Source organism: Melospiza georgiana, chromosome 19, assembly GCF_028018845.1.
Source record: "Melospiza georgiana isolate bMelGeo1 chromosome 19, bMelGeo1.pri, whole genome shotgun sequence".
Lineage (NCBI taxonomy): Eukaryota > Metazoa > Chordata > Aves > Passeriformes > Passerellidae > Melospiza > Melospiza georgiana.
Genome location: NC_080448.1, coordinates 7,068,678 through 7,094,327, shown reverse-complemented (window position 1 = coordinate 7,094,327; position 25,650 = coordinate 7,068,678). Strand labels below are relative to the sequence as shown.

Sequence of the window (25,650 nt, the reverse complement as noted above, 5' to 3'; positions counted from 1 at the left end):
GCAGGGGTGGGGAGCAGGAACACAGCAATACCCATGTAAAGCTGCTTAAACACCTGGGCTTACCTGAGCTGCTGGCCCTCCCTGGAGCCCTGTGGACAGTTCAGCCCACATGGGATTGGCAAAAGCCCATTTCCCTTCTGATGTGGAGTCCAGCTTGTTATTCCATGCCAAAAGCTCCTAATTCTGTCTAAAAGCAGAGTTTGGGCAAAGGATGAGGCAGCAGCAGCAGTGGGGGTGGAGAGAGGAGTCAGAGGCAAAAATGTGGTGGAGACTCTCCCACAGGGAAATGGAGAATTTGCATCAGGCAAGAACCTTTATCCTCAGTCCTGAGGGAGCAGCTGGTGGTGCCCCAAAGCTCCACATTCCCACCCACCATGCCTGTGGAGGCTGCTCCTACAGCATTCCCGACTCCAGGTCCAGGACATTGGTTCTCCAGCAGAAAGGACCCTAAAAAACATTTACTCCCACCACTTCACTGACCTCTGTTTTATTTATTCACTGGTGTTGATCTTATTTAAAAAAAAAAAAAACCAAAATCACTGAAAGATTTGGTTTGGAAGGGACCTTAAAGCCCATCCTGTTCCAGCTCCCATGTGCACCTTCCACTAGAGCAGGTTACTGACAATCCCATCCAGCCTGGCCTTGGACACTTCCAGAGACAAATCTGGGGCTGAAAACTGATGTGTGTGTAGTAAAATTGGGGAACCTCTTGCCCTATTCCTCCTCCCTGCTCACATCCCATCCCACAGGTATTGTGTGACCAAAAGGTCCCTCTGCCAGCTCCTCCCAGGACATTAAATATCACCTGCCAGGTAATAAATTATTGCCAGGCAATCCCAGGGGGCTGCTGAGGTCAGTGGCTGTTCCCAGCAGTGCTGCTCCCTGAGCCTCTCAAGGAACAGGAATTGAGGTATCTCCTATGGATTTGAAATGGAGAGAAGCCTATTTGCTCAACAAAACTTGTTTTTGAGATACCCAGACCAGTTATCTCCTGATGTTTTAGATAGTCAGCCTTAACAACAACCAGAAACCAGATCTATATCCTGAACAATCAAATGTAACTCAACAAAACAGGCTCATCTCCTTGGTATTTTGATTTGTCTCCAAAACAAGATACAGTAATTACATCTATAATCAAATACCATAATTCACAGTTTAATGTGGTGCATTTATGTAGTCAATCATGATTAGTTCAGGTTTTTTAGGTTTCTGAAACCCTGTCTCGATTAGGGAGACTGGAATCACCAGCTCAGAGATTCAGCAGCACAATCTTTTCATGTATTTCTGCTTCATTTACGTAACAGGGGATTACAACAACAAATTTTACTCTGGTGAGGTTGAATTTATACCAAAATAAACTTCACTTTTATATCAGAGAGGCAAAACTACAGGAGAGGAGTGTGTGTGAGCCATGCCAAGGTAACAGGGAGCTGTCTCCACCAGGGAAGATCTAATGGAAGAATCTCCCTTCACTGTAGCCAAATTTAAATTTATGCTTTTTACTTGATCCTCAGACATTCCCTTCATTAAAGAACAGTGCTGAAAGCACACATGCACTTTTCAGTCAGTGCATTGCAAGCTCGAAACTGAAGTGAAAAGGTTCTGAGAGCACTGCAATGCACTCAGAGCAATTTTAAAGTGTAAATTTCCATTGGCAAACGGACTCACACAAGTCATTCTTTGTTCTCACAAATGACTGTTGGATGTATCAAGGACAAAGTTATCCTGTTTATTTATTTATTTCTAGCAATACTTGGGAAATCAGGTTGTAAAACAAAAAGTACCATGTTGCTTTGAAATGAGGGATTATTCCTGGTTGGGACACAGATTTAGCAGGATGTAGAGGTGATCAGGATTGCAAGCCTCACTAAGGGGAGTTGTGCACCTAAATCCCTACCCTGCAAACATGCTCTGAACTTCCCTGTGCTGATGGAACTGCCACAGTCTAAACTCAGTGAACAGCTCATGGGCTGAGGAAGTGCTGGAACACAATTCTTGAGGGGCAGAGCTGTGTAATGTGCACCAGTGTGAGCTCAAACCTCCATCCAGCACCTCAGGCAGGCACAGAGCTTTACAAGGACAAATTTAATTTCCATCCTCCCTCCCTGATGCTGTCTGAGCAGCACAACCACGGCTCCCATCTGGCCACAGCAAAAATGGAAAACTCTAATTGGCCCAGCTGCCTTTGCCTGTAGAAACCCTTCAGAATAACAACAGTTGGCTTTTAAACTCCTGAGCTCTCTGCTGGTGTGTGCTGTGAGGAGAAACCCAAGCGGGAGCCGCCAGTGGGGCTGGAGCCTCTGCAGCCTCTCACACAAACCCCTGCCAACCCAAGGGTTTCCCTCAGCCCTCTGCAATACAATGTTTTACAGCTGAAATGCTTTGCAAGGAGAACAATTTGCAGTACTTTGGTGCTTTATGAGGGCACTGCACTGCATTCATTAACAGCTCAAGCTGGAGGGTCAGTGAGGCCCAGTGAGCTGGCTGGGCCACAGTGACAGAGGCTCAGGGGACTCAGAGCAAAATCACCAGTTTAGATTATCCAGCACAAACCCTGAATCACAGAAGGACCTGGGTTGCAGGGGACCTTAAGGATCATCTTGTTCCACACCACTGCCATAGGAAGGGACATTTTCCTCTATCCCAGGTTGCTCAGTGTTGTCACACCATGGCAGGGGTTCCATACTGTTGTCCATATCAGAAAAATCTCCTACCTTCTTGGTGTTTCTCATGGACATCTCCTCAGAGTACTGACTCTTTCTTCTTCACCAAACAGCCAACTGACTCCAATTCCATTCTCACCCAGACACCCCACTCTTTTATAGCATCTTCTTCTCATTGGTCACAGCTGTAGCCTGTTCAAGCCAAGCCTGCTCCTAATATTTGATAATTAACCCAGCTGCAACTCCTTAAGTTTCTACACCATCTTTATTTTCTTGTATTCTATCCCCCTATAGCTCAGAGCGCCATCCAACCTGGTTTTAAACACTCTCAGGGATGAGGTAGCCACAGCTTGTCTGGACAACCTGTGCCAGGGCCTCCCCACCCTCACAGGAAAGAATTTCTTCCCAATATCCAATCTAAACCTATTCTCAGTCAATTTAAAGCCATTCCCCCTTGTCCTGCCACTTTGTGCTCTTGTAAAACCTCCCTCTCCATCTTCAGGCTCCTTCAGGTGCTGCCATTCCCTGCACACACAGAATGCAAAGGGCTGAGCCCTGAGGGCTCTGTGGCCACACCAGGCTCGTGTGAAGCAGCACTGAAGACATGATAAGAAGCAGAAGCAGCTCTTACCTCTCCCTGGAAACTCTTCAGCAATGGAGCTACCTGTTTGCGCAGGTCCTGGAAGACACAAGCAGGAAATGCCATCAGAAACACTGCAAAGGACAAGCCAGCATTGTGTTTTTCCTGATGTTATTTTCAGTTCTCAAGTGTTACTTCAATTCTGTGTTTTGTGGGAGATTTGATGAAAATAGAATTATACCTGGAGTTCACTTTGAGCAGGTGTGAATTTCAGGTCTGACACACACCTGCATGTGCTGCAAATGGTAATAATTATCCAAACTGTGTGGGGCTGGCTAAGCACTTCACAATTAGGGGTCTGAATGCCTTCAGTCCCCTAATTCAGCTGAAACATTAATCAGATTAGCAGTAAATGTCTCTATCTACCTCCACAGCAGCAACACCTCTGAATTTATGCCAAGGAAATTCCCACAAATGGAAGCCAGGCTCAAAGGAAGATGATTCTGGACCATCATTTCAACTACAAATGTTGCCATTTTGAAAAATCTCTGGTTTATTTATTATTTTCCCAAGAGTGCTCTGGCTTTAGTCATCAGAGAACTGGAGCTCATTGAAGATGACAAGTATTATTTGTTGGTTTCTGTATAACTAAAAATTTCTTCTTCCAAATTACAACACACTCAGTGCTACAAAATTCATTAAAATACTGCCCACAAAATCACTCTAAAGGTTTATAGCATGTTTTTACTTAGCAACAGAGATCATTTAGGACAAAAAAGGTAAATTTATTGTACATAAAATTTTCTATGGCTTCACCTCTAAGCTGGTTTGGGTCTAATTCACTTACAAATTCAGTAATTCTTATTATGTGTGTGCCTGAAGAATAAAATCCAGTAACTTTGCAGAGGCCATTATTAGTCATGCACAGCCAAGATGCTGATTCCTGCTTTTGCCACTGACAAGGCACAAGCAGCCACTCCATGGTGCACTTCCAGCTGGAAATGAATCTGGAAGAGGATTAAAGCAATAACCTGAAGCTGCATCACCTGGGAGGGCAGCACTAATGCTGGTGCAAAGAAAGGGGGAAGGAATTTCCCATTGCTGGAGATTTCCAAGGCTCAGCTGAGCAGAACTGTGTTAAATGAGTGCTAAAGAACCATTTTTAAGGTCAGGTGAGATTTGGTCACACTGTGGACAACCCCTCCAATGCTCTGGTAATATTGCCCACAACTGGAACAGTCACCATGAAATCTTCCTTCCTGCACACAGGCCAAAGTCCCTGAGCTGCCTGAACCTCATGCAAGGGATCACAAAGACACCTTTGAAGCATTTTCTCTATGTACAAAAGGGTCTGTTGAGGCCTCAAGGTTTTCAGAAAGGAAGGTGACCTTAAAAAGTTGGGAAATTCTCTTTTCCAACACATTTACTTACACATCTACAGTCATGCAACATATTGGATGTTAAACCACTCACCAAAACACTCTCAGCCTTGGGTTTAATCTGATTTTCCTGAAGGAAAAGTAGGCTTTTGAGAGAAGTGATTTTTGTCATTTAAATGACAAGTCATGCAGAGAGTTGGAGTATCAGGAGTTCTCCCACTCCCTGAGAAATGGCTTAGGGGGCCCAAGGCAAATGAAGCTATCAAAGACAAATGATCAGTCAAATTTCACTTGTGACATGGTTATTGCACTAAAATACAGCTTAATCCCCATCAAGTCAAGGATAATATTGCAGCTTTCTGAGCTGCCTCTTTGGACTGAACCAAACTGTGCTTCTGTTCTTAGGCCAAGCCAAGTCACCCCAATGTGTCCTGATAAATCCTGCTGCCTGTTTTGGGACACAGAAAGGTTGGACACTGTCCTTGTGGATCAGAAACATCCACAAATTACATTTCTACCAAAGCAAACTGGCAGGTTGAGCAGCTTTTCCCCACTCCCTGCCTTCCCAGGGAGACCTGAGGGCTGTGCACGTTTTGGAACATGTTTTCTTTGTAACCTGATGATGCTGACATTGAAAAAAAGTAACAATAACCACTGATGGCAAAATAAATGCCCACATTCAAGGCCAAAATCTGGCAGAGGCAGTTTTAGTGCCCAATGAAATTACAAACAGAATTAGATTTACAGCCTGGATACTGGCACCCTTTATAAAATCAGGAAAAATTATACCATCCAAGCAAAGCAACTTTTCTTGAAATAAAAATCTCAGCTGGTTGAAAATCACTGGCTTTAGGGCTTTTGTCCCTGATATTGCCTCTGAATTTACTGACTTGTTTGGCACTAGCCAGAAAAGTGATTTCAGAAGTGAAGGCAGAAATAGAGGAGATGTAATCCCAGATCCAGAGGCAGGAGAATGCCATCCTTGCTCCTGTGGCCATGGCAAGCTCTAGCCAAGATCCTGCTGTTTAACTGCCTCCTCTGGCACATCCTGACTTCTCAAAGACAGGATTTGCAGCACTTTTTATTTCAGGATATAAACTATGTCAGGACTTCACCTTCACATTCATCTTGAATAATGAGGGATGTTGTTGGCTGTTTGTAGCAGCAGAGAGGGAGAGAAGCAGGGTGGAGAGGAATAGAAGGAGCATCCCAAAACCAGAAAAACAGAAAGAAAAAGGGAGAAAACTTTTCAAGTGAATTGATTTAGCAAATTCAGGATGCTAAACATTAATCCCAGCAATCAGAAGGTTACCAAGCAAAATTCATGCCATTATGTGAAAGCATGTGCTTGATTCAGACAGCAGCTTGTGCTGGGGGTAAAACTGATTTTAAAATATTTCCTGAAGGAGGGCTGGGGTAACACTACTTTTAAAATATTTCCTGATGGAGGAGAAGGCAGCTCAGGGTGATTCAGCTCCATTGGCAAGCAATGGTTTATCCCACTGCAATCCATTTGGGGCAACCCCAGGACACATCAGAGCACACACCTGAATGGGGTAAATGCTTTGACAACTTGAAATCCTCACAATAAACTGAAATTTGTTGCAGCTGAACAATTGAGACAGAGCATCCCATTGCCATTTCCTTCCCAGAGCACACAGGCCAGGAAAGGGAACTGCAGCAATGTGAGGCAGTGTTTTAAACTCAGCCCCATGCAGGTGAGTGGATAAATGGCACACACCACAGCAAAAGGCATAAACACCTTTTTCACACCAGTTTTTCTTTTCTCCCCTCTTTTCCTGCCTTGCCCTTGGAAAGAGTTTATAGGAAAGAGTTTATAGGGTACTTTTATAATTCCTTCCTCAGCAAAACAACATCAAAACTTGAGACAGCTCACAACCAAAGGGAAATAAAAATAAACAGACAGAAGTCAAGAATACATATGCCTCGAGTCACAGCTCTGCTGGGGAGATTTATTTTTGGCAGTTTGGAAAAATTTCTCATCAGACTTTGTCTCAAAATATTACACTGAACTTCAAACAGAATTTTACCTTCTTTACACTAAATTGAACAGGAAGAAGGATATTCAGCTCAGACCCAGGGGAATCTGCAGTGCTGGTTAGCAAGGACACTGGGTGATTTATTATCTGTTTAAAGTGTGGTGGCCTTTACTGCCTGGGCTGTGATCAAAACAGGAAAAGCATCCAGGCTCCAGCCCTCACAGAGCTACCAAAACACTGCAGCCAAGCAGAACAGCTGAAAAGGGTCCATGCAACTGAGCATTAAAACAAATTGTAATTTATCAGCACAAACACTGAAATATTTGAATATAGGAATACAATCCCATTATTAGCCTACTTTTCTGTGCCATCTAAATACATGCATTCTTCCTCTCTGGATGATTTATCAGGGGTAGAGCAGTTTCCTGAAAAGGGCTCTATCAGAGACAAACTCAGTATCTGATGAAGAGCCCATGAATGAGAATGCTGTATCATTATCTGAATCAAATCTGATGGCTGAAAGCTAATATAGCATTTCCTCTTTACAAGAGTAAAAACAATGAGTTTATATTTTGATCAAGTAGCTAAACAATGAAATCTGAATCCACATAATTTTTAACTCCCTTTCCATTCTCATTAAAAATAACTCCACGGAAAATAAACCAAGAATAAATCTGTGTTACAATCCTGGGCAACAAATGTGTCTTTCTGACAACTAAACTACATTATTTATCTAGATCTTAATACCCTGTGTACAGTACAAAGGACACAGCAATGGCCAGGCTACCAATGCTGTATTTGTAATTTACTTGAGGTCTGAAGCTACACAAGCACCCTCTGATCTCCTCACAGGCTGCTCCATCTCATTTCCCTCCCAAATGCTTATCTCTAAATGTCACAACAAGAGCCCTCTGACCCCAGTTTGATAAATTGGCCCAGCAGAGCTGAGCTTGACCCACACACCTTTATCATCTGCACCAGCACTGTGCTCCTGTGAAAGAGCCCAGCCCAAACCCTGGGTGAACATTCCAGTGTGGGGCTCCCTGGCCACATTTCCCACCAATTGTTGTGTATTCTGTCTGCTGGAGCCAGGCAGGGGCTGGGGAATGTCCCTGTGTCTGGCACAGGGATCCTAATGAGGAACAGCCCGTGGGTGACATCACCAGTTCAGCTGTCACAAGCCATTCTGGAGCAGCCTCATCATGGGAGATGCTCTGGATTCCCCTTCCCCTCTGTGTCCCTTTCCCTGTCTGCCCACGTGGAATGAAGCACTGAACTGGCAGGGGCTGGACAGCCTGACCCCACATTCTTTCTTGTAAGAACTTTAAAAGAGAAAGAAATATTTAAAAACCCAACACAGAATAACCTGCAGACAGCCCCCAGGGTGTACTGGCTGTGCAGGGGGTGTTTGTAATTCCATCAACACCGAACACTTCCCATCCCTGCTCCTGTTCAAGGCCAGGCTGGATGGAGCTTGGAGCAGCCTGGGATAGTGGAAGGTGTCCCTACACATGGCAGGGGGTGGAGTGAGATGAGATTTAAGGTCCCTTCCATCCCAAATCATTCCATGACAAGAAACAGCACAGCTGAGGGGGAGCTCTCCTGGCAGAAACTGCCAGGTTTATGCCCCTCTCCCCACAGACAGCAGGCTGGGAGGGTGGATGGATGTCTGTTCCTAGGGATAGGGAGGATGTTTATCCCTCACAGCCAGGGCTCTGCACACTCCATCCACCCCACTATTATCTCCAGAATGTTGCTGAGCTTCCCATAAATGCAGCTGAAAGGGGGAGAGGTGAGAGGCAGCCAAGCACGAAGGATTTGGGAAGAACGCTGGCATCAACTTCTGAGGTGTGTTTGATTATTGTGTACTTCAAGGACACAACTTGTCACCATGAAACACACAAATCAGCAAGTTAACTATAATTAGGAGTAAGCAGTTCTGCTGGTTAATTAGAGAGAGGCAGCAAGCACAGATGCTTCACCCTGCTATGGGGAAATGGGTGAAGGGGTCGGGATCACTCAGACACCAACCAGTGCAAAATACCAGGTTTAAACATTATTTCTTTGTGTTATGAAAAAATACAGAGTATTCCAATTTTTTTCCCACCAGAAATCCCGAGCACATGTGATTGGGGGTGTACTAAAGGAAACATTTAAGTCTTTATATTTAATTAGTTCCAGCAAGTTTGACTTTGCTTTAATCTACAAGAGATGAAACTCAAATCCCAGCTAGTTGTTCAAACAGGTATTATACAGTAGCTTAGATGACTTACTTAATTCCTAAAATATAAGGCAAAGTAAATCATATGAGTAAACAATTTGTTGCTCAATTTACACTTTGATTTAATGAGATATAAAACCTCTTATTGCTTAAGGCTGCTGAAGTATTTACTTGAAATCCAATCATTAAAGAATGAATCACAATCATATCAATCTTCTGAGATATTTTTAGTTATTTCAATACACTAACATGCCAGTGTTTTCTCTGTACAAAAAATACCCTTTTAAAGTCACATTTATAGATATGCTTCAAGCTAGCACAATGATAAATAAAAAATCTTGATTTACAGTAGCAAAACGTACACCACAGTACTTTCAGAAATATTTCAAGCTCACAGATCTTGTGCAAATTCCATTAGCTTTAATTATTTATTAGCAGTAGATTTAGATTACTGTTCTTGACCTATTTTTCAGTGTATGGACCCACCCAGCAAGAAGTGAAAAAATATTCCATTTGTGAAGGGCTGATTTAGTGAGCGCAGATTTCATCTTGGAGTGAACACTGAGCAAAACCCTGGGCACTGCAATTCAGAGAGGTTCCAAAGCAGGGCCTGCAGAACAAACACTGATGGAGGCTCCTTGAAAAGAGACAGAATTTTTGCTGTTTGACCACTTCAGACAATTTTACAAGAGCTGCAGCCATGTGACAATCCCAAGGGAAGGGACAGCAGACCCCATGGAGAAATTCCAAGAGTTTCTTTGTGGAAATTCCCTGGTGAGTCCCACTCAGCTATGGTAAAAGGGGTGAAGAGGGAGAATTTTGGGGCTGTTCCTGTGACCCCTTGAAGTGATGGCAAGGTACAAAGTGTGCTCTTGCCAAGCTGGGGAAAACACAGATTCTGGGAAGGAGCCTCCTCACTGGGCTGGGACTTTGCTTTCAGTGGAATTTGCCTGAGTCTTAGTGCAATCCTCTTATGGTTTCTTCCAAGTTCAAATAAACAAAAAGCTCACAGGTTTACTCTGGGCCTGTGCAGCCACATCCAAACAGCCTGGGGACCTTCACAACTGTTTAAAAAGAGAGGAACTGTTGCACCATATATATGTATGGAAGTGTGCATATATACACGCATACACTGTGCAGAAAAGAAAAAGGATTTTTTTTAACTAACTTTACAAATTAACATGGTGAACTAAGATTTTCTGCATCATGTGACAAACCTGGTGTCATTTATAAAGCAGTGAGTTAACAGTGCCTAGGAAAGAAATTGAACAGGAACTATGCAGAACTTTAAAAAGTAGAGTTGTAAGGAAACAAAAAAATTAGTTCAAACAAAAATGATTCAGGTGGAGCGTTGGAAGGAGGTAATTCTAATGAGATGAAAGCATGGCCACTAAAACTCCAGAAAGGAAAAAAAGGAAAGGATGACTTGTGTAGCAGTTCACCAATACACACAGAAAATCAAGCACCACTTTTAACAAACATTAATTTAAAAAGCTTCCCACTGGACAGTGGCTCCATGGAGATTGTCCCTCCTGCTCTCGTGTTAAACCCAGTGCTGAAGGCTTGAGGTGACACCAAACATGCCATGACAGACCCCTGTCTTGGGAAAAACCACATCTATACATCATCCCAGGCCAGCAGAACTCTTTGTTTATGTAATGAAAACCCATCTGATACACAAAATAAATATTTCAGACCCTCTGAGGTGCAATGTTCTTGCCAACAGGACAATCACATGGCAAAATCAGGAACTGCCATTCCTAGCTTAGCCAGGATCCCTACACAGAGCAAAGGTAATTGGAGCTTTATTAAGTACCTGCAGATGTTACTAGATGAGCCCATCTGACAATAAAAAAGGGAAATAAATAAACTGACTGCTTAGTTGTGCATCCCAATAGAGTTTTACATCCCCAAAAAACAGCCTCACCTACACTTGTCATATTTTAACCAGACCTGCTGTGCCCCTCCATAAATTCCATGTTGTTCCACAAGTTCTCTGCCCCTGAGATTTGTTTTCCAGTGAAAGAGGTCCTGAACACTCCTCCCAAATCACATCCTGCAGGATTTCATCCTCCATCCACTGTATTTCCCACACTGAAAGTCTATAGAGAAAGTATTCCTAACTCTCCCCTGGTTATCCAGAATTACAGCCTGAACATCAGAGGTTTCTCTGCAGTGTAAAATGGGGAACTTCTGAAAAAACTTTAATTATTATGAGCCCTAAAAAATTAACGTGTCTAATGAGAGGCTAATGACAGGGGCCTGACTGCAGAAGAGGCACCTAAGTGCTGTGGTCCAATTAACAACACCAGTTCAAACACAGCCTAATGCCTCACATGGTGGATTTAGACAGAAGAATATTTAATGTGAAACCATAATTGCAGCTGTAATTTTCCATATTCCCTCCCCACGAGCAGGGCTGGAAGCAGAGTGCAGCCTTCTGGGATGGTAGGGCAGGAGCTGGAGCTGTCGGCCAGCACTGGGCTCCTGGGACTGGGATTTCTCCTCAGTTTCAAGGAAAAAATGGGTACAACCATCCAGAAATCATGAATCCCAATGTACTGCTTCATTTAGGGAAAGTGAGATTACTAAAAACCACTCCTGTTTAAAACCTGTTATTGATTTAAGGATCTTGCTTTGAAATTTCCAAGAAGAATAATTCTGTGTTACATATAATAATGAGGAGCCAGGCTCATCCTCAGGGATCCTTACAGGATGTGGACTGGGCAGGAGGCACTGCTGGGACATCAGCTATTGCAAAATTGTTTTCCTTACTTATCTTTTGCACAGAGATTACAAATGTAGCTGTGAGCACCCCTGCATTAATCACACTCTGACATACCTGCATGTAAGAACACAGGTGTATTTACTGATTTCTATCATTGCAGTCAGCCTTTTGCTTTGATTTCAATGCAAGAAAATCCAATACTATGCAATCCACTACTAATCTTTTTATAAGATTTTCTTCTTAATCTTGATCCTGACCATGCAGTTTTATTCCAAAGCCAGTTGCTCCTACAGGAAACAAGTTGTTTCATGAGGACTTGAGTAAAAAGCCTCTTGTCCTGCAAATACATGTCCTATATTTGCTAAAACTCTCATGACCATCATCTCTGTTGTGTTTATGTTTTTTGTGACTTTTTCCATGCAGGGAGTGACTGGCTGTGGGTTCAGTGCAGCTAACTGTGATAGTGATAACTTCAGATTCCAACAAAGATGAGAAATTCAAAGGGAAAAAAAAAATTGACAACCTCAAAAACATCAGGATACAGAGCCAAAGGTTTTTACTACATCTAATTTAGCATACCTGGTAAAAACACCTTGAAATTAATCTAACTGTCATGCTGCTGACCTAAATAAAAAAAAACACAGCACAGAGCTTTTCATGTTGCTTCAGTGAGTGAAGCAATTTGGAGAAAACAAACTTTTGCTGCCTTTACACTTCCTGGCAAAACTCCTATGGAAACAGGCCCACAATGCACATGCTTTGGGAGCACACAGTAGATAAAAATGAATCATCCAGATGAAAGAAAGCAACAGCTCACTACAGCCTTATTCAATACATTTACTGTTTGTTAGTTGAACTTCAGAAATAAAAAACCCACCTAAAGCTTTGGAGCAGCAGCATCCCCTCACAAGTGTGATACAAACTCTCAGCTGGGATTAATTCCCAAATTCATGTGCTGAACTGTGAACTGTTCCAGTGCTCAGAGGGGGTGGGGAGAGAAAGGAGATAAAAAGAGCAGGAAAAGGAGCCCAGAGGATGGGAGATGAGGAAGGGAGACACGGGGAGCTGGAGCACAATCAGCTCCATGGCAGATTAAAATGAGGCACACTTGTATAATAATAAATCAGCAGAATTAATACAGGCTTATCTTCTACCAACTTAGAAGGGGGAGGTGACAAATTGCACTTGAGGACAAACAGTTTGACTGCTGCCAGCATAAGCTGAGTGTCTATAGGAAATGGCTAAATTTAGACAGCCAGCTTTTGATGAGAGCAACGGAAATTAATTCAAGTTTTTTGTCTGTGGTTTGTGTTTTGTTTTGTTTTTTTTTAAAGAGCTCTAGAATGTTACTCATCTCTTGAAACTCTTACCAAAAGAAGAGACTTCATAATGCACCATCCTCCCTGCCTACTCCCTCCTACTCTTCCCCTATAAAAGGAAGAATTGCTCCTTTGGGCTACAGCAATTTAGGAACTTAATGCAGTTTAACAAATTCCCTATCTCTTGGCTGGAGCTGTTTGGCTCTGACAGATGAATCAGAGAAGTCCATAAACGTCTGGAGGATTCCTACAGACTTTTTCTTGCATGACTATATATGGCAACTACAGATCCAGTTATCTGCCATCGTTTGAACCTAAGCTTCAAACTTTTTACCTTTGTAGCAAACTTCCCTCAGCTGCAGCACTGCTAAATTAGACATAAATTGATAACTACTTTTCTCAAAAGCATTTTCCCACTCATTTCAAGGCAGTAAAAAAACTTGAATTAAGATAAACTTAAGTAAAAATTCACTTTTGTCAGTGCCTCCTGCCTCTCAGCAATATATTTTGTGAGGAGTGACCCAGAGTGTGATGCTGTGGGGTCATGTTCTCATTCACACTGTCCTGCTGTCATTGAAGGTGCACCTCACCAAACAGCAGATGTTTTCCATCACTTATTACCTGAAATACCAAGTAACACCAAGTGCCATGAGAAGTCAAGCACCAAAATCCACACTTTAAAAAAAAAAGGTCAAAACTGCCCAACTGATGTACAGAGGGACTTACAAAAGAATTCCAGAAATGCCTGCAACACCCTTTATCCAGAGAAATACTCAATAAACTTCTCCCTATCACCATCTTTTATACATCTGATCATTTTTACAAGATGCTGAAGTGTGCACATCAAAGCCAGCATGTGATACACCACCAAAGGCTTTTAGCTGCATCTAATGCAGAGGGTACACCAAGTTCAAGCACCTTCTTTGAACTAAATATTCCTAACACGCCTCAAAAAGGACATCCAGGGCCACTGAGGGCTCAGGGCAGGAGTGAAACAGGGTGAGCAAACCTGAAACACTGGAAGCCAACACTGAGTTCTGGATGCAAAAACCACTACAGGGCTCACTTTTAAATGACATTTTTAGCAAATATCCAAACCAGCCTCTTCCTGGGCAAGAGGATTTGTATTTGTACAAAATTTTGAAACCTCAGCAGATGCTGAAGGCTGCTCTGAACAGTGGGGCAGAGGCACAGAGGGCTGAGAGCTGCCAACACAAAATATAAGCACGGTCATGCTCTGTCTGCTGAAACACTCCTAGGAAATGCAGACAAAATAGTGAAAGAAAAAGCTCCTGCTCAGAGGAGATTGTATCTTACCCAGCTGCTCATTAACACCGTGCAGTTCAAACAAGTTATTTTAAATTCCTGAAGACACGCCGTGTCTGGAAATGCAGTGTTTGAATAAGCACTCCCAAGACCCAAAGCATATCAGGTTTTCCCACCTGACTACAGCCTTAGTGCTGATATTTCTGAACCAGGAGCTCCCTCTCAGCCAGGTCAGGACAGACACTGAGGACCACCATGAGGGGGGCAAAAAAGGAAAAATTGGGCAAGTGACATCAGAGAATCTCTGAATTGGTATTGATTATCTAACAACTTATTTGATTTTATGACTTCTATTTATTGGATCCTGATAAATCAATTATAAAAATACGTAATTTCTCATTTTTAAAATTGATTTTGGAATGGCTTGTGCAGCATTTGATGGCCCATCAGACCTGAGGACTGAGATATTCACCCATGCCATGATCCATCAAAACAGACAAGATCATTTTTGATGCTGCTGCCGAAGTTTGTACAAGAACAAGGAAACACTTCGGTGCCATCATCAGATAGGGGAAGCATAAACAACTGTTAGCACCTCTGGGGAGGGAGCAGGTATCACCCAGCTGCATTCCAGGAGTGGTTTCTCCTTAGGGCGATGCAGGGAAAGCACAGCAGACAGAAACTCCAGCTGTGAGTGTGGCTGCACAGACCAGCTCCCTGCACTGGCTCCTGGTTGTTCCCAGCCATGTCAGACCCAGAATGTGAATTTTTAGGGTGGTTTTCCCTGCTGAGCAGGGATTCCTGAGCCTTGCTGGCCGCTCAGGACCCTCCTGCTCCCTGTTCCCCCAACCCCAGGCTCAGCACCCTCCTTCTGACCAGGAGTTCACTTTTGGGATAGAGAGCCCATTAGTGGGATCCAAACTAGCCAAGGTCATTCCCCCCATAAACAACTTGTCCAGTATTTCCTCAAGGACTTTGCTCTCTCTCTCATTTTTCTGCCCAATTTTTTAAACTGATGCTTAGGAGCATTTCCCACTGAAGTGTGTAATATGTCCCTAAAACATAAATATTTGCCAGATTGTCATACAGAAATACTTCATAATCTTTTCAGTAAATGGGCAAAATGCAAAAACTTAGTTTGCAACAGCATGAAACACTCCTGAAAGTGTGAAAATTATTGCTTATTTTCATGTAAGCTGAAGTATTAAAGTATAAATCACACTGTTTACATTAACTGATCAGAAGAATTCCCGTTGATTCGAGTAGGAAGCTGGAATTATTCACATTTTTTTCTCAACCCGGGTCTGTTAACTAATAGCTTTTTCACCCCTTATCAGCTGCACAAACAACAATGGATTTTAAATCAACTAAATGAGCTGTGAACTTCTCCTAAATGGGGGGCACATAATCTAAGGCAGCCCAGAAAGTTTTGCAGGAGTCAGGAGGGCTGCTCAGAGGGGCACATGTGGAGAGAGTTAAAGCTCCAAACCTCTATTTTCTCTCCCCTTACTCAAGTGTCAGCTGTGATAAGCCAAAATTAACAACCCTACACTGAACCACTTCAAATGAAGGGGAAAAAAAATTTTCTTCTTGCTATTCTAGGTATTTTAAGTTGCATATGAGCCTGGTGGCTAAATATAGACAGTGACAACAAGAGACAGCATTGTCCCTTTGGGCACACTGAATATTATCTCAGAATTCCCATCTTCCTGGGCTGAGCCTCCAGTGTTGGGCTGGGGCTTTTTTTTTTTTTTTTTGGTTGTTTTTCTTACTTAGCAAAATGTGTATTAACCCCTACTTCGTTTTAGATGGAGCAGTTTAACAAACAGTGTATTTAAGGGGGAAAGAAAAGAAAGCTTTCCAATAATTTCCCCGTGTTAGTGCACTTAGAGCAGATGCCTCTCTTTCAGAGAGGACTGTCACTCTGTTTTTAAAGCTAGGAGGGCATCAATATGAAGCTTTTACAGCTTATAAACCACGAAGCCAAGCTGGTATCTTTGGACATAAAATTGTCTTTTTCTCCAGAAGTCATGCGCTTCACTTCCAGGTTTCAATCAGAAGTGTAAGGGACAAAATCAATAATTACTCGTTTCAAAACACTTCCTAGGAGTGCAGCTACATCATCTGGAAAGCAGCAGACTCACATGAGCCTTTAATATTGAACAGGAGCAGACTTTCAGAGGACACAGCTGCTCCTGACTTCTGCAGTATTTAAATACCACTGAGTGACACCAACGTTTCTGCTTAATGTACCCAATGCACTCAGAACATTGACAACACTTCATTTTTAAGCCAGCTTCTATATAAAGTTTAATTTTTAAAGCCATCTATAAATTATCAATGACATCTGTTCTGAAAAATGTCAATTCCTATTCCTTAGGCTGGCAGAATCCATCTATTTTGTGTAACGTCCTCTTCATATTTGAGCAATTTTAAAGCTCTATTGACATATGGTTTTCAGGGGAGATATTCCTCTTGCAGGATTTCGTTATTAAGACAAGTCTTGCTCTAATGTAAGGATGACAATAAATACACAGAGCTGTTCTGGACTATATCCCCTGCCTCTGACTCCCAAAGGTTTGAGGAGTGACAGCCCCAAACACCCCATAAATACCCCAGTGCAAGGCTCCCCTTCCACGTCACACAAACCCACGGTGACAACAGCCAGCAGCTGCAGAAACCAGTTTGTATTTAATCTCCTGATCAATTAAGTGTGGGGGCATCATCATCATCACTAATTCCTGCAACTCATTTATTCCTGCAGCTCATTTACTGTGACAATGTACAAGCACAGGGCTGTCACCACGGTCCCATCCCCTCAGCCAAACCCTGATTTTGGTTTTTCCACTCCACCTCACTGTACAACACAGGCACAATTTAGCACATCAGTCTTTCATTTCTTCAGCTGTTGGGCACTAACACTGTGGCTTGTTAAAATGCAGTTAGGGTTGTTTTTATGCCCTTATGACATTAAAAAAGGAGGGATAAAAATAATTTTCAAATGTCCACAGTCATCTTCCAAACCTTGTACAATACACACTGCTTCCACTTTTTAAAGAATACACACATTAAACATCTTTGTTTTCAAGTCTAATACATTCTTTTTGCTTCTAATACACTCTTTTTGCCAATTTTCATTCTCTCACCAGTAAGTTCCCGAGTCCCTGTCTCAGAGGCATCCCCTAAAATCAAAAATGGCTTACAAGAAAGTCTAATCTTGAAGCAACAATTGCACCACGTGCTTTGGTTCTATATGAACACATAAACTGTCACCAAATCCTCTGACAATATTTGTCATTCAGCAGCAAAACAGCCACTGCCTGCTTGTGACTCTGTAATTGTGGAGCAGCGTCTGCTGGATGCTGAAATCCTGCTTTCTGGTCATGGCAAACATAAATCAAGGAAAAAAACCTGCTCTATTAAATCTATTTGCTCTGGGAGAACAGGGATTTATCATCCTGTAAAACAAGTGGTCAATAAGATTCAGAAGTGCTTAGAACAGATCTTGATGAATCAGGATGCCACAGGTGACGCTGAAATTGTGTTTGAAAGCAGAAAGGTGAATGCTCTATTTATTTCAGTCTATAGACAGGCTGGGGATTAAAAGCATCACAAACACAGTAGGATTTTCCCTCTGTATCCCCTCAGGGAGGATCCTTAACAGACTGTCCCAAGGGGCAAAAGCAGTAAGAGAGGACACAGGGCTGCTTTAAGTAAATCTAAAACGGATATTCTTTAGAGAGCCATCACAGAAGAAACGGCTTGCAGGAGTTTTTCAACACCACAGAAACCTTGAGCAAGTGCAAAAACCAAGTTTCAGCAGGAGCAGGTCAGGTGCAGGGGCCCTGCAGGGAAGCCTTGAGTCAGAGACAATTCCCAGGGAATCCCATTAATGACTCGGGAATAATCCCTGCTCACATCACATGATGATCCCCAACACAAAAGGGAGCTTGGTTTCTCACCCAGGACAAGAATTTGGTCCCAAAGGACAGAAAGGAAGCTTAAATAGCACAACCACATAATTAATAAGGAAATGAATATAGGTGTATTGTAATGGCAACTTTGGGAGTTGTTAAATTAACCACAGACTAATCCCTTTTTTTTTTTTTTTGCTGTTTTTGAACAGAGGAATCCAATTCTGCTGCTTTATATATTTGAATGTTGTTCCAGCAACTTATTGTGTGGAATCAACATCCTTCCCTAGCACAATGAGCAGCTTCAGTGCAGACACAGAACACTCCCCAAATGATAAAAACTCGGATCTGCCACGGCACGGAGCCAGCCAGAGGCTGGGCTTGGATGGCCAAGCTGCATCTGGTTTCACTTTCCAGTAACAAAACAAAACTCACAGGCACCATTCATTATCTACGAGGTCCAACAGCAAGGCTTTCAAATACACTTTCAGAACTAATTAAATGCTTGTTTAAAGCTGAAGTGAATGTAAATACTAAAGTGAAAGTGAACTGATTAACTTGCAGCGTTTTGTGCCTGATTATCTCGGTGAAGAATGAGCTCCTGGCACCCCGGCCTTGTGCTGGAGGATCAATTTCCTGTTCACATCAAGGCTGCTGAGCAAACCTTCCCCACATTTGATTCGACTCAAATTCAAGCGTCTGCTTTGCCTTGGACACAGAGAATGTTTTCTGACTGGGGAGGATGTTTTGAATTTAGGGGCTGAACGGTGTCACCTTTGCCATAAGAGTTGAGCCAAAATTCAAGGATGCTCAAGGCAACCAGACCTCCCTCCTTGTCACCTTTGCCATTAGACATTAGGTTCCACAACACCTCCTTTGGGTTTGAGTTTTAACTCACACTGGTGAGATCTCATCCTCTGTATTCAATGTGGCTGAGGAGGGAAATGAGATTCATAAGCTGCAGCCTTCATTCAGTTCCAAAGTATTATCTAGTTGCTAAAAAAAGACATCATTTGCTCCTACTACTGTTCCTTTTGCCAGTTCCTTATAAAGCCAGTCTGTCTTGCATCTTTGATGTCAGGAACTCCTTATTTTAAGTCCTGCAACAATAATATATTGTTTATTTCTGTGCTTCTTTTCACACAAAGGTGAAAATTCCTAAATTTTGTAAACTCCTATTATAACAACACAAAGAAAAATGCAGAGGACACTCGAGCTGTCTCTGTGCTGGCCTGTGCCAGGCGAGGATGCAGCCTTGTATCAGACAGGATATAAGAGCCCAGACAGATGCAGTCTGAGGGAGAGGTACAACCAAAGAGCATTCAAAGGGAAAACAGGAGAGGCCGCCTCTCCCCAGAGCCAGGAGACATTTTTACACAGCATTCTTCACTGGGAACATCACGGGATAAAAAAATAAATGAGTCCAGTGTTTGCACTTCCATAGATATCCAGTTTCAGGCTGTGACAGAAGAGGCAGCACAACCCAAATTCAAAGCACTGCTAACAGTACCCGCTGCTCTTTTATTGTGATTGTTACAAGTCACATTAGTATAAATTTGTGAAGTGTTTTAACACTTTTTCATTTGAGCTTAATTAATTTTCATAGGAGTTTCAGCTTAATTAATTTTCATAGAAGTTTGAGCTTACTTAATTTTCATAGAAGTTTGCCAATTTTCTCATTTGTTGTTGAAATCACAACATGACTTTTCCATATGCAAGGCAAATATAATAATATCAGCTCAAAAAGTCATTTTTGGACTTGTTTTTGTATTTCACAACCAAAAATACTTCCAGTGTAAACTGTTAACCGAAGCTCTGACAAGTTTTATTATAAATATTCCCAGCTTTAAAGAGAAATTTGAATATATTCACTTAGTGTATGTTCAAGACAGTTTAGGTCTGACAGCTTCAGATTATGCCTCATTTATATGGAGCAGTGATCAAACTCGTTAATATGTGAGAGAACTGAAGAGGCAGAGGATTGTGAATCAAACAGCATGAGCAAAGTTGTCGAGGAACATGAATAGCTTATGAGGATTTACTTAAGGTGATAGTTTTCATGGTCCCCCGTGCCAAGGGCTGTGGGGGAGATGAAGGAGCAGGGAGGAGGAGGAAGAGGGAGCAGCGCTGCCTTAAGGCGAGGAGGAAGCTCTTAATCTGCCCATAATTCACCCCAGGTGCTGCCAGAGATAGGACCCTCTCCCCTCAGCCAGGGTAAGCCATTTGACAGGACAGGTAAAGCCTCCTCACAACTTTCTCCTGTTGCCTCTCCCTCTGCCAAGTGCTGTCTGTGCCACAACGGCTCAATAATTTAAGAAGCGTTCGTGCAGGGGAAAATCAAATCTCACTGTGAAGCAGCATCTCCTTAAGATTCATTTAATCTTCTGATAACACAAGCTGTGCACACACAATCACTGAAGATGATAATCTCCTGTATGTAACACTAAGTCTGCTATTATTCCATTTATTAAAAAGTGCTATAATAATGTTTTGTGCATACATGTACTAAAAAGACAAGTGGATTAGGAGATGGAAATTCAGGGTGCTTCTTCCTTACAGGGGATGGCTGCCTAATACCTCCACTTGCTTATGTACAGACATGGTTTAGCATGTTTTGCGTGAGAGCTCTGCCAACAGCAGCTCCTCCAGCAGGAGCCAGAGGCCCCCACAGCTCTGATTTTTGGGGAAGGATAACCTCAGATCACAGACAGGCTCAACTTGTTATCAGTTGTTCTTTTTCCTAAGTAAATAAATCATCAGCAGATGCAACTATTGGGGAAAGGGAAGGGAAGGGAAGGGAAGGGAAGGGAAGGGAAGGGAAGGGAAGGGAAGGGAAGGGAAGGGAAGGGAAGGGAAGGAAGGGAAGGGAAGGGAAGGGAAGGGAAGGGAAGGGAAGGGAAGGGAAGGGAAGGGAAGGGAAGGGAAGGGAAGGGAAGGGATCAAAAGAGAGAAAGGAAAGAAAGCAAGAGAGAGAAAAGGAGAAAGGGAGAAAGGAAGGAAGAGAGAAAGAAAGAAAGAAAGAAAGAGAGAGAGAGAGAGAGAGAGAGAGAAAAAGAAAGAAAGAAGAAAGAAAGAAAGAAAGAAAGAAAGAAAGAAAGAAAGAAAGAAAGAAAGAAAGAAAGAAAGAAAGAAAGAAAGAAAGAAAGAAAGAAAGAAAGAAAGAAAGAAAGAAAGAAAGAAAGAAAGAAAGAAAGATTTTTTTTCTTTCCAGCGGGAGAACACCAGGCTTATTTTAGCACCAAAAAATATCTGTTTATTTCTTTATGTCATCTCTGTGAACTTTGAGGAACCAGAGTTGTAGTTAAGGACAACACACGCCCAAGTGCAAGTTCCTTCTGTTCTGTCTGAGTGTGCAGATCTCCTGATCCTCCCCTGCTTTCTCTCCCACTGTTCCCTCAACTGAAGTTAACCCTGGCTGCATTAGCACAATATTCCTCGGGGCAAGAGCCAGTAAATAAAGTTTATGAACATCCCTCAGCATTGACTTCAAACCACTGTGGGCTCTGCTCCCCCATGGGCTGATCCCACTTCTGCAGCTGCTGATGCAGAAATCTCCACCTGACCACTCTTTTCTACCAAAAAAGTCATGGCTATCACATCTTGAATTTTTCAGACAAGTCATACTCAGAACCTACTGACAAAATGCCACTTCTGAATTACTCTGATGGCAGCTTTCTCATTACACAAGCTGTGTAAAGCTGGTCCCAGCAGGTTCTTTTAACCACACTTACTGGAGACAGGTTTTCTGCTGAATTTTCCAGCTCAAGCTCCACAGTACAAACTGCTGGAAACTGGTTCCAGGTAACTTATTAAACACCCTAGTTGATATATGTGAAATGGCTTTCCCAACCATCTTAACCTTTTCTGACCTTTCCTGCCCTTGTCAATGGCCACACTGAGTTCCAGCCCAGCTCTCTGGGTGTTCTCAGTGCTTTATCTCTCTTAGCAGTGCTGCAGGGCCACACAAATTGCTGTAATGTGCCATTTCCTGACATTAAACCAAAAGGAGGAAAGTAAAGGGCAGAAATTCTGATGCATTTCTTCACTGTTTTGAATACAAGCTATCAGCAGGACAACCAGAAAAATTAGGGTACTATTAAATTAGGGAACTATTAAATTAACCAACTCCAATTTTTAACCTGGTATTTCATTCCAGCAACCTCACTGCTTTATAAAAATATAGTTAATTAGTAGTCTACAATCAAGATATGCAATATATAGAATATTATACTGCATAATATTTTATATATAAATCATTATACATATAACTATTAATATATCAATAGATAAACTACTCTATAATATATACATATCTATATAATATATAATATATAATATATAATATATAATATATAATATATAACATATAATATATAATATATAATATATAACATATAATATATAATATATAATATATAATATATAATATATAATATATAATATATAATATATTATATGTAATATGTAATATGTAATATGTAATATATAATTTATATTTTATATATGAATATTATATTGCATATTATATATGTATATATTATGAATATATATGTACATGAATATAAATATAAATATAAACACATTAATATATACATATATATATATATATATATATATATATATATATATATATATATATATATATATATATATGTAATAGGATATAGAGAACTTTAAGGACACCAAGACTGAGTAAGTAGCAATCTCTCATGCTTCCAAGGAAAAAAAGGATTTTGAAAGCATGACATCATTTTTTAGAGTAAGAGTTCTTTTGAAAGTTAGTACTAAAAATTTAATCCTATGATCTACACAATTTGGTTTTGATCAATTCATGTCTCTTATGAAATAGCTGCTGTTTTGAGCTTGTAGCCCATGTATTTTAACTGTGTGTCAGTAACATGATTTATCATACAAGGATTGTGAAAAGCCAAATACTCCTTCTGCCAATAGCAGCAGCATTTTGAAGTCCAGCAATGGCCTCACACCCACAAGCTGTGGAGGACAGACCTGGCTGTGATCCCTCCCTTTAGCCTCCTGTTTTCTTCCTCTTTCTGCTTTTAAATGGAGCTTAACGTGACTCTTGATCCAAATATTACATGTAAACCTTAGCAGAGAACATTTAGAAGTGGTAATTACTAACCATTTCCCTCAATAATTAGCTTATAAAAAGGTGTATTTTTAATGTGGATTGCCAAACTCTCCACTAATCATCTCACACCACTTCCCCACAGTAACAATTATTGAAAAACAGTTTAAAAACGCATAAACAAGAGCGTTTAGCACTCATTTACTTCAGACCAAATGTCAATAAAACCTCAAGACGCTGCGGACTGGCTGTGTTCAGAAGCCCAAAGGAGAGGAACAGCCGGGGCTGGGCTGGAGCTGCCTGTTTAACTTCACACCATTGCTGCTTTCCCCAGTGCCACCACCCTTCCCATCTTTCCAGGACTTCACCTGCAGCAGCACCAGGGAAGGAAGCCCAGGCTGCCAGAGCACGCTGGGACAGGAGGGACAGCCAAGAACTTCTGTGTTTATCCTGTTCAGTTATTCCCAGAGTTTCCGCAGCCTTTTCCCATCTCCAGCACACCTGGAAAAGTAGGTTTGGGTTTCCTCCAGCTCTGGCTTTGTCCTGGGAAGAGCAGCAGTGCTGCCTGTGCTGGGGCTGAGCAGGGGAAGGTGGAGGGAGCTGAAAGGGAGCTCTATATCCAGTACACACACAGCAATTTGTTACTGTGAAAAACCATCTGTTTCTCGGTATTACAATCCTCAGAGGGGAAATTATAGCTAGCGTTCAACATAAAACATCAATTTAAACCATCAACTATTCATAATTTCAATTCTTTATTGGAAACCAAGGACATAAATGTCAGGGAATAAAGCAATATTTCTTTTATTAACTGTTCCATTCATCTGGCTATTAAATAAAACCAGGACCTTAATAAATAGCATTAGCCTTTGTACTGACAGCCACCCCAACTAGCACCATAATTCTAAATAAAATGCATTATATTTCTAGTTTCAAAGTAAAAATCAGGATTAAAAAGCATTTCAAAACATATGCAGAGAGTATTTTTGCAGTGTTGCTGCTCCTGTGTGGTTAAATGCTTTAACAAACAATGCTGACCAAATAACCACCCCCCACATTTATCTGCAAGTTTCCAGTCAGCCACCTCCCCCCTGATGATATTCTACAACATTAATATTACTAAAGAACAGACAGGATTCCAGCACTGATGCTGCCTGCCTGTTGCCAAATGGAATTATTCATTTAATCCCCTGCTCCCAGATACGATGCCTGCTACAAAAAAAAAAAAAAAATAACAATAGTAACAACATTAAAAGGAGTGGGTGGGTGGAGAGCGGGAGAAAGGAAGAATGGCAGAGACAGGGAATGTGTTCTTCATGCAGCCTGTCATCACCCTTTACTAATGGCACAAAAGTCTGTATTTATGTTGACAGTTATAGAGTATTTCTGCAGTTTGGTATTTAAGAGTTACACACAAAAATCCTGCAGTCCAACAGCCTGGGACAGGGAATGCAGAATCTGTTTGTAATTCTGTTTGTGGAAATGGAGACAGAGCTGCATTTGCTTGATGGAGAGCTGCAAAATTGAACTTTGTGTGATTAGATAAGGCTATTGGGGAGCTTCCCTGCACTTTCGAGGAAAAGGAGAATTCTCTGAGAGCTGAGGAGTCCTGAGAAGTCCACAGACTCACTATTAATGTTCAGATAATTGTCCATTATTCCTCCTTAAGAATAGCTCCCCTGCTCTTAGCACGACCAGCATGGGGTACTCAAGAACACCATTACAGGGGAAAGGAAGCACAACTGTAATCAAAACAATGATTACTATCACCTTCATTTAAATGCAGAGTGAGAAATGAATACAAAAATATTCACTTGAAAGTGAAAGCTAAGAAATTAACTTTTTCCCCATGGACATCAGAAACCTAACCTCAAAACCAGGAATTACTTGTAAATTTTTTACATCCCTTTAGAGCACACATTAGTTTCTCCTTCTGCATTTAAATGAAGGCAATGGTAATCATTGTTTTGATTACAACTGTGTTTCCTTCCACCCAAAATGGGGTTCTTAAGGACCCCATGCTGGCAGTTTTAAGAGCAGGAGAGCTGTTCTTAAGAAGTAGTAATGGACAATTATTGCAAGTGTTAGCAGTGAATCCATGGACTCTATTGGTCCCCTCATCTACTTAATGCAGCATTTCCCTACAATTCCTCCCAACTCCACACACAATAAAACCCATCATGCCAACATTATGAAAAAAAAACCCCAGCGTGATTAAAATACACTTGTCATTGTGATAGGATAAAAACATCTTTCTGCTTCTTGTAAGGTTTATTTATGAAGATGGAACCAGGAGTGTAAAGTCAGAATTGGAGCACAACAATGAAGTTTATACTGAGTTTTCATAAATGAAAACTGATAAATGCCTGGATTCATCTCACATCCTAACTTCTGCACATCTTCTTTTGTGTTCAGTCATTTCTACCAGCCTTAAATCACTTAAAGTCATCCTTATTCTGGGTCCTGGCAAATGGCCACCACCTCCTCCTCCTCC

General features: G+C 41.6%; 1 protein-coding gene across 7 annotated transcripts in view; it reads right to left on the bottom strand.

The window, feature by feature from the left end:
* CUX1 (cut like homeobox 1) overlaps nt 1–25,650 on the bottom strand; it is a 274,393-nt gene that overhangs the window by 163,707 nt on the left and 85,036 nt on the right. For all 7 annotated transcript variants that reach the window (XM_058037677.1, XM_058037671.1, XM_058037673.1 and 4 more), the window contains exon 3: nt 3,295–3,342. In XM_058037677.1, coding sequence (XP_057893660.1) covers nt 3,295–3,342 — 48 coding nt within the window. The remainder of the gene's footprint in view (nt 1–3,294; nt 3,343–25,650) is intronic.